General features: G+C 46.3%; 1 protein-coding gene across 4 annotated transcripts in view; it reads right to left on the reverse strand.

Moving 5' to 3' along the window:
• Positions 1-7,519, reverse strand: part of Nt5dc1 (5'-nucleotidase domain containing 1) — a 113,036-nt gene extending 105,517 nt beyond the window's left edge. For all 4 annotated transcript variants that reach the window (XM_052162993.1, XM_052162992.1, XM_052162991.1 and 1 more), the window contains exons 1-2: positions 7,323-7,519; positions 218-309 (exon numbers count right to left, since the gene is read on the reverse strand). In XM_052162993.1, the coding sequence (XP_052018953.1) occupies positions 218-309; positions 7,323-7,415 (185 nt within the window). In that variant the 5' untranslated portion in view covers positions 7,416-7,519. The remainder of the gene's footprint in view (positions 1-217; positions 310-7,322) is intronic.
• Positions 7,520-9,711: the final 2,192 nt, after the last annotated feature.

The following is a 9,711-nucleotide window of genomic DNA, read 5'->3' on the forward strand; positions in this document are numbered from 1 at the left end:
GAAAGTTCACTTTCACATTAAATAAAGTCTAAACATGTTCAAAGTACAGTATTTCAATTCATTAAACAGAAAACTTTTAGAATAGAGGTTGTTTTTTTTTTTTTCACTAATTTCACATCTCACTGCTCACCTTCACAGAACAGTACGAAGTAAGATTTTTATCAGCAACAATTAGGAGCCGCAGGAGTTGTAGATGAAAAGGCGGCCAGAGGCTTACCAGAAATCCCAGTCCTCTGGGGTCAGAGTGAGCAGCTCCTCCTCATATCCTTTCTCCTTGACTAAGAACTGGGCAAAGCTGTTATAAATGAGCTGCAGATAAGGGAAACAAAAAGGGAGATTAACTAGAAAGTCCGCTGTTCATTCTTAATTTCATAGACCTGAAATCCTAGTAGTTACTAATGAGGTTGCAATATCCATGACTGTGAAGTTCTGAACTTTAACCCCCTTCCCTGGTGAAAGGCCAGCCCCCAAATTGTATTACCAGCACACAACCACACAACCAAAGACAGGTATTAATTTTATACCCAGGCCCTAAAGGACTAGAAATCATTGTTAAAACCTGATTACAGCTACCAGCCCAGTGGTAGTCAACCTGTGTGGGTCACGACCCCTTTGGCAAACCTCTATCTCCAAAAGTACTTACGTTACAATTCACAACAGTAGCAAAATGATGCAACGGCAAAAATAATTGTATGGCTGGTGGTCACCATCACACGAGGAACTGTAGTAAAGGTCGTAGCACTAGGAAGGTTGAGAGGCACTGTCCCAGGACTGTCAGCAGGGACAATCAGCACTGCTGACCACTCTACTGTTAGATGGATCTACAGTCCATCAGTGCCGGAAAGGCCCGGGCTGAGAGGAGGCTCAGTGAAGTACACCCGACCAGGCAGATGAGTTAGGAGGACACGAGAAATTTCTTATTTCTCTACGCAAAGAGAACAACTAAGCACAGAGGAGGAACAAAGTCTTTGGATGGAAGCACAGGAGAAACCAAAGCTCTGACTGCTGACTTAATGACTGAGGTGGTTACCGTACAGGCATGAGGCCTTGGGGGTCAGATCTCCGGCATCCATGTAAATTCCGGGCCGGACCCCCATCTGTAACTGAGAATCAGAGAAGGAGTGGCTCTCTAGAGCTTGCTGACCAGTTAGTCTGACTGAATCTGAGCGCCAAGGTCAGTGAGATACCAACCCACGGACACGGAGAACCAGGCAGGTGTAGACACCAAGGGTGTAGACACTCTGCTGTACCTGGGTGGTGGGTGCTGAGTGCTGGGAACTGAGAATGGAGAAAGCAAAGGCTCCCGCCAAACAAAGCCAATGTTCTCTGTCTAAGAGCCAATGCAAAACACTAAGGGTGACTCGTATGGATCTAGTGCTGTGTAACCCTAACCGGGGGGCCAACAGTGCCATTTTTCAAGACTTCTAAATCACGGAGGTGATTCAGAATGGGTGCTGCTTCTTAAAGTCACCTGACTTTAAGGGATGAGAGTGGCCTGGTGGGCTCCTATAAGATTATTATTATTAATTTTCTCTTTTAAGACAGAATCTCACTATGTACCCTAGCTAAACCTGGAATAAAGAGAGATCCACCTGCCTCTGCCTCTGTCTCTGCCTCTGCTTTTCTAGTGCTGGGATTGCATCTCCTATGGGACTCCTTAACCTTATGAACCACAGCCCCACATGTTGAAAAAAGAAAATTTAAAGTACCATGAACAGTTAAAAAAAAAAAGTATCTGTCAGGCTCCTGCCTGCAAGGCCTATTGCCAGCAAGGGGTTAACAGATGTACAGCTCAGAGAGGTACCTGGCGCAGAGGCAAATCCAACACAAGCATTTGCTGTTATTACCAGTCCTGTGCTAGTCACAAACCAAAATAGAACTGACTGCAGCACCTGCCCATTTCCACTGTATAAATATTCCCCTCCGGCCAGCCCACAACACAGGTTTGGTTTCCACTGGAACTTGCCAAAGAAAGAATGACGAGGTAAAAATAAATGTTAGATTAATAGCGAGTATTGTTTTTTCTCTCTGATAAACAGGTTCCTTATAAGAGTTGGGGTGTTCACAAAAACTTGAATTTGAAATTCCAGTCGAACTATGTGCATGCCCTGTGTTTTAATTTGCTGACAATACTCTAATCCTATTGAGTTGGAAAATGAGGAGATGCCCCAAATGGAAAGGTTTTAAATTACTTTAGATTTCCAGCTTACAAAACTGAATTACAAGACCCAGCAGGGCCCTAGTTTAGGTTGGGGAGACTGGCAGGTGGCTCCTCCTTCAGATGGTATACACATCCTCAGTGTCAGACACCCCATTCTCCCAACCAGAGATAAAAGGTGAGTGGGTGTTCTCTGATCTTTCAGTCCGCAAGCCCAGGGGAATACAAGTGTCAAGTCCTCTGAGATGCTGCCAACCTTGAGGCCCTGGGGGAAGGGACACAAAAGGGGGTCCAGGTTTGCAGGACACCAGGCACTTGTTAAATGCCCTCACTGAAAACATCCTTGATTTCTCCACAAGCTTCTGCAGTCCCCAGCATCTGAACATCTACCTCTGTTGTGCTGCGCATGCTCCTTTCCACCCATTACCTTCCAACTGCAACTCCATGTAGACACCCTGCTCTGGGGAAGAAGGCCGGGTATGAGAAATGGGAACTCAGGCCCCAGCACCGCGCAGGGTGACCCAAAGAGATCAGGATCTGCTAAGGACTTCACTTTCCTGTGCCTGCCCGGAGGTTACACCCAGAGGTTACCAAGGACCTCTGGAAATCCCCCAGAGGCCTTGTAAAGCTGCTACTGATAATCTTATCGACTTGGCTAGAGATGGGACTACCTTGGAAACACACTTCTAGGTCTGTCTTTGAGGGTGTTTCCAGAGAGATTTAACTGGGAGGTATGACCTACCTTGAAAGAATGTAGTGCCATCCCAAGGGCTGGGAGGCCCAGACTGCATGAGAGTGGAATTCAAAGCCAGCAGAAGGGTCAGGAAGATGGTTCAGTGGATACACTACTTGGTGTACTGTAACCTTAGCACAGGGAGGCAGAGACAGCATTCCCTACAGTTTGCTGGCCAGCCAGCCTCGCTGGAAAAGTGAGCTAGTGCTAGGTTCAGTAAAGAAACCCACTTATATAACATAAACTGGAGGGACTGAGGAGAAGGCTCAGGGGGTACAGGTGCTAGCCCCAACCCGAGTTCAATTCCCAGAACTCTCATGAGGGAAAGAGACAACCAGCTCCTGTAAACAGTCCCCTGACTTCCACATGTGCACTCATCATGGATGTACACACAGGCACACGGCCAGCAGAGCCCCAGCATACAGGCACACCGCCAGCAGAGCCCCAACATTTATCTCTCTCCTCCTGACCGCTGTCTGACCGCCTCTGGTTTCTGCTGTTAGGTCTGTTAGCATTTTGTCTAAGCTCCGCCCCACAGTTACCTGGCAACAGCCAGGTGTGCCTGACTCCCCTGCTGCTTGTCCCCCTCTCATGCTCTTCCTGTCTTGCTCCAGCTCTGTTCTCTCCTTCTCCCCTCTCTCTTGATTCCTCTCCCCCCTCTCTCCACCGGCTCACGCTGGCCTCTACTACTCTATTCTTCCTCCTCTTCCCCTCCCCCTCCTCTTCCTTCTCTCTCTCTCTCTCTCTCTCTCTCTCTCTCTCCCTCCCTCCCTCCCTTCCCCCCTCCTTTCTCTGTAACTCTATTCTATACTATACCTTCATGTGGCTGGTCCCTCAGGGGGAAGGGATGCCTCAGTATGGGCCTAAGGGAGATAACCCCTTCCCCCACACCTGACTACACCACCATTAAAACACATTCCATCTCTCCTTTATCTTTTTATAAACACTACAATGCCTGCATTGCCCAGATGGACTAAAACCCTAAGCAAAGGACGAAATTAAATCCTTAAGTTGTTTCTTGTCAGGTACTGGGTCACAGCAATAAGAAAAATAACTAACAAAAATCCAACCTATTTGCATAAGCAGAAGGCATAGTAGAATAGCGGCCATATAGTGCAGTACTGTAATCCATAATCCCTAAGCGGGCAGGGAGCGCAAGGGATAGACACACACCATTGTAGACTGGCTAGCTGACAGCCAGTGTAGCTGAAATGGGAGATCTAGGTTCACTGAGAGATGCTGTCTACAAAACAAAACAGAACAGGTGGAGAGCAGGAGAAGACATCTGACATAGACCTTTGACCTTCACATGTGAAACATATCCACACATACATATACACATATATACATATGTTACAAGATATTTGGTCACACTGTGAACCCCAAGATTGTGACATTTCCTGAAAACAAACAAACAAACAAACAAACAAACCTGTTTCTAATTGTAGCGTGGCTCAGTCTAGGCACACACCTTTAAGCTCTCTGGCTGGAATACAGATATACCCTAAATACACACATTTAATCCCAGCAATGAAGATAAAGTTAGTTTGTAGAAGGAGCACCCACGTTTGAAAGTGATATCTGAGTGGCAGAGAAAGTGATAAATCAGAGAAAGATTTGACAGACTATGATGTGCCCGACTCTGAAGAGAGAGAAAAGGGAAGCTACTTGAAGGGTCGTGCAAAGAGAGAGAGAGAGAGAACCAGCAGAGTTTTACAGAGACAGGTTGCAGAGAGAGAACAAGCTAGAAGACAGGTGAAGACAGACCAAGCTAGAGAATGAGAAGGAGCCAGATTAGAACATATTGCCAAAGTTAGTATGAAGCCAGGCAGAGCAGTCAGTTAGAGGCCTAGAGAGAGGCCAGATGGAAGCAGTCGGTTTGAAGAGTTTTGAGCAGGAACAACTGAGTTGAACCAGGCAGCTAGAGATCAGAAAGGGTTAGAAAGCAGAAACTAAACCTTCTAGGCCTAGATAAGAGGCCTTCTAGCCTGTGCATAGGCTAGAAGCTTCTGGGACTAGACCCAGGCTAGCAGATGGAGCTAGTAAGCCTCGGAGACCAATTGCGTCAGGCGAGTAAAAGCTACTTTTACATACACACACCATACCAAAAAGGAAATAAAAAGTGACTATGTCATCATATTCAGTTAGTGCTCAGACATAGAAAACACTGTTGACTGGGCTGTAGCTCAGAAGACAGAGGCTCTCTCTCTTTCAGGGGATAAGTCCAAAGAGTAACTAGGAATATTTAAAGCTTACGGTGAGCATTTGAAGAAGTCAAGTTTTGAGGAAATTAGAAGTGGTGACACAAAAACTTCATAGGAAGGAAGAGAAGGACTGGGGATGATTTCATAATTTAAGTACTTAAGATGAGACCCCACATGACGAAGAGACACTGAAGGGAAGGGACGAAACCCTCCCTCTGGGACAGCAGTAGCATGTAGCAAGCCTTAGCAAATACTCCTCTCCACCATAAGGTTGGAAAAAAACTTAACATCATCTTTCTGGTAACAGGTTGCTGCTGCCCACTGAGAGGTCCCTAACTATGATGTCCCGGTGTTCAGCACTCTGTGTGTCTTAGGATTTCCATACCAAGCATAACCAAGATTCACCAGGGCGTCGTTTTCAGCCTTTAAACAGCACCACAAATCAAAACTTGCACTAGAGTATCTTGTGGATCTTATATCCTGAAATTTTTATGCTCACACATGCACAAAACTGGCTTTTGACATGACAGAGGCTAAACAGCATTCTCCAGGAACGACAGTGAATACAGATGAAGTGTATAAGAAAAGATGAACCAGGGCTAGAGAGATAGCTCAGTGGTTAAGAGCACTGACTGCTCTTCCAGGGGTTCTGAGTTCAAATCCCAGCAACCACATGATGGCTCACAACCACCCCGGAATCTGAAAGCCTTGGGAGGAAGAAAATTAACACCCAGAGAACACTGTGAAGGAGTAGCCAAAGGTCCAAGACTTAAAGAAATACCTTTAAACTGTCTCTATGAGAAAGGAAATGAGATCTGTGTAACTGGCAAGAAAAACAGTGCCCCAGCGGGGAACACACACCTTTTTAAAAAAAGCATCTGTGTGCAGAAAACACACAGGAGTGATTCAAGGGCCTCAGTTTTGATAACCTGACGAACTGGGGCACTAATAGGACTACACTGACCCACCCTGGCTGTTGTCTGCACTAGGGATGTAGTCTATCTACACTCAAATACCATGGGTGCAATCCATGATAGCAACAATCGAATGCACACTTAACTCTCAAAAGGGAAACTGAGAAGTAACCCAGATTATTTGCCCAGAGTCACAGAGCTAGGCACTTGGTGCCAGTGTCCCAAACCAGGTAATTTGACTACAGAGTCCTGCTTAGATTTCGCACTGTGATATATTCTTAATTCTTTAGTTTCTTGTGAACCCAAAGAGTCAGAGAAAGCAGGACAATTAAGATGAGGATACAAGCTTACTGGGGTTTTGTCTAAGCTCCACCCCACACCTACCTGGCAATAGCCAGGTATGCCCCGCCCCAGAGATCTGGCCCCCTATAAGAGGAGCTACTTGCCCTTGCCTGGGCACCTCTGCCCCTGAGGGACCACACACACACAGACATGGTATAGAATAGAGTTTATTGGGAGTTAGTGGTAGAGAGAGGTAGAGAGGTAAAGAGAGAGAGAGAGAGAGAGAGAGAGAGAGAGAGAGAGAGAGAGAAAATAGAGAGAGTGGAGGCCGGCCATGACCACGTGGAGGGGGGAAGAACCCCAGGGGCAGAGAGGTGAGAGAGTGTGGGAGAGCTGAGAGCAAAAGAGAGAGAGGAGGAGCAAGTAGGCCCTCTTATAGTGGGCCAGATCTCTGGGGCAGGGCATACCTGGCTATTGCCAGGTAGGTGTGGGGTGGAGCTTAAAGAAAACCCCAACACTTACAAATAAAGCGATCTACTCCCCTCATATTCTGGGTAGTTTCTGTTGAGATTACAACTTTATTTAAAATGAACAGAGCAAGTAGTAGATGCACAATAAATGCTTGTTTTCTTCTCTCGGTAAAGACAAAAAAAGTAGGTCTAAGACGTTAATGACTTAGACCGGTGTTTCTCACAATACTATTATACAGCCTCTCCCAGCTTGAATTGCTTAAACTCGGACAGGTGATTATCTGGGCGTGCAAAAAGGAAAGATGCAGCCCTGTTTTCTTCAAGTCCAAAACAAGTGGCTGTACCCACTCAGCTGGTGCCCAGATGAGTTGGAAAAAAATACCAGGGCCCGGGATCAACACATGACACCCAAATCCCCTGGCCCCGCTGTCCTACAAGCTATCTTCTGCCCCAGGCTTCCTCCTCCAGACCTCAGAGCCCCTGAAAGTACACTTCCGCCCAGCGGCCCGAGACCTACGCCACTCTGCACAGCTGCCTTTTGAGGATGCCTGTGCCACTCACCCGGGCGCTCTCGGGTAGGTTGTAGCGGCACAGTGTGTGGTCGAGATCGAAGCCGATCACGTCGCAGGCGGCCAGGGAGAAGTGCTGGGCCATGGCAGCGTAGCGGCGGGTACCCGGACCGGAAAGCCGGTAGAGCGTGCGAGCAGAAGTTGCCAGGACCCAAGAAGCGTAACTCGCAGGGAGGACGCGGAGCGGGGCGGGGCTTGACGGGGCGGGGGCTTATTGGACTCAATCGAGACAGACAGGCGGGGCGTGGTCTTGTGGGGCGGGGCTAGTCAAGTGGGCGGGTTCTGAACACAGGCTGCAGCCCCGTTCCAGACGCCACAGGCCCCGCCCCTCCCGCTTTTCCAGTCCGAGGCTTGCCTGCCTCCTGGGAAGTCCCAGTTTTGTAGGCTGGTACAGACCAGCTTGGTGTCTTGCTTCCAGCCATGACAGTGTGGCAGGTACTGCTGGAGCTGAAGTGCCCAGCTAGGACCCTGCGAGCCAAAGTCCTTAATGTAGCTTAGGGTTACACAGAAATAGTCAGAATTCCTGTTCATCTTTCAGGTGCCACACAGCTAAACAACCCCAGTGAAACCTCATCCTTTGAGTTTGAATGTGGAATAATGTGTGAGATGGATAAAATGATAAGCATAAATAACTCTTGGACCCCTTTAGCATATAGTTTTGGTAAGTGGTCTTTGTATGTTGAATCAACAGTTTTATTATGTTATGGTTTGGTAGTATGTGAAAGACATTCTTTTCATCATTTCATCCCTGGAATGCATTAGAAAATATATTAGGCATTATGGAGGACCACCTTACTAAAAGACACCAAGGCTGGTTGTATTAGTCAGGGTCACAAACTTATGGAATGTCTCTATATATTAAGGGAATTTATTGTGATGACTTACAGTCTGTAGTCAACATTGGCCAGCTGTTAATAGGAAGTCTAAGAATTTTGCAGTTACTCTGTTCCCTGAAGCTAGTTATTTGAGCTGGTCTTCTGTACAAGTAGGTCCCAAGTAAATGCAAGCAGTTGAAAAAGAGTGAATCTTCCTTCTTCCAATGTCCCTAAATAGGCCTCCAGGAGAAGGTGGAGCTCAGATTAAAGGTGTGTATCACCACATCTGGATCTGGGACTTGCTTTGCCCCAGGCTAACCTTGAACTCAGATATCTCCTTGCCTCAGTCTCCTGGGATTAAAGGCATATACTACCTTGCCTGGGCCTAAGATTTTCATGGCCACTATGCCTCAAGATGTTCATGCCAAGACCCAGGTCAGAAACTTGTGTCTTCCAGCCTTAAGATCTGGATCACAAGCGTGTGTGTGTGTGTGTGTGTGTGTGTGTGTGTGTGTGTGTGCGCACACCTTTAATCCCAGCACTTGGGCGGCAGAGACAGGCGGATTTCTGAGTTCGAGGCCAGCCTGATCTACTGAGTGAGTTCCAGGACAGCCAGGGCTACACAGAGAAACCCTGTCTTGAAAACAAAACAAAACAAAACCAAAAAAAAAAAAAAAAAAAAATCTGGATCACAGGTGAGCCCTCCAATTCTGGACTGTAGTTCATTCCAGATACAGTCAAGTTGACAACCACCATTACACTGGTGGTTATTTGATTATCCTGTTTTTAATTGAGCTTTTCTATGGAGACATCAAAAATGTTATAGATGAGTGGGATACACTACCCCAAACTTTTGCAAGCAGGAAGTGCAGAGTGATGTGAATGATGGTTTGCTTAATTAAGGATTATACTATTCTAGATTCAGAAAACTCAGTACAGTTGGGACAAAGGATGTCAGACCCACTTAACTTCCAGCACACACAGAGGTGTGTGAAAAAAAAAACCAAGTATATTAAGATTTTTTTTATCTCATACTCCTCCATGTAAAAGAGCAAATACAAATCTATTATCTTCACACCGTTACTCTAAATTTAAAAGAACTCTTTGTCTAATGAGAAAGAACAACTGAAATAGCATAATGACATAAATGGTTGAGAATTCCACTTAACCCTTACAGATTCCTCGTAGAAGGCAAATAGTCCAATCAAGGTCTGTTAATTATAGATCAATGGATAGTGCAATTGGTCCGGATGCTTGCTTGTAATACCTAATGTACTCATTTGAAATCACAATCACAACTTTTCTGTCATAACGAGCCTCAAGCAACTCTGGAATGGGAACAGGATAAAGTCCTCTAGAAGACCACTGAGATCCTCCATTCTTTACTGTCTGCGAAGAGAACAGGCAGGAATTTTTTGTAGCTCACACAGATACAGGAAACCGTGGGGTTCATGACTGTAAAATTAGGGTCCTTGAGTAAGCCAGGGCATCCTAGCTTCAGAAGAGCTTTAACTCAGGAATTATGGTGGCGCAGGTCACTGTTAAACAAAACTTTCACTGAGTTAG

The sequence above is a fragment of the Apodemus sylvaticus genome, chromosome 19 (assembly GCF_947179515.1).
Source record: "Apodemus sylvaticus chromosome 19, mApoSyl1.1, whole genome shotgun sequence".
Lineage (NCBI taxonomy): Eukaryota > Metazoa > Chordata > Mammalia > Rodentia > Muridae > Apodemus > Apodemus sylvaticus.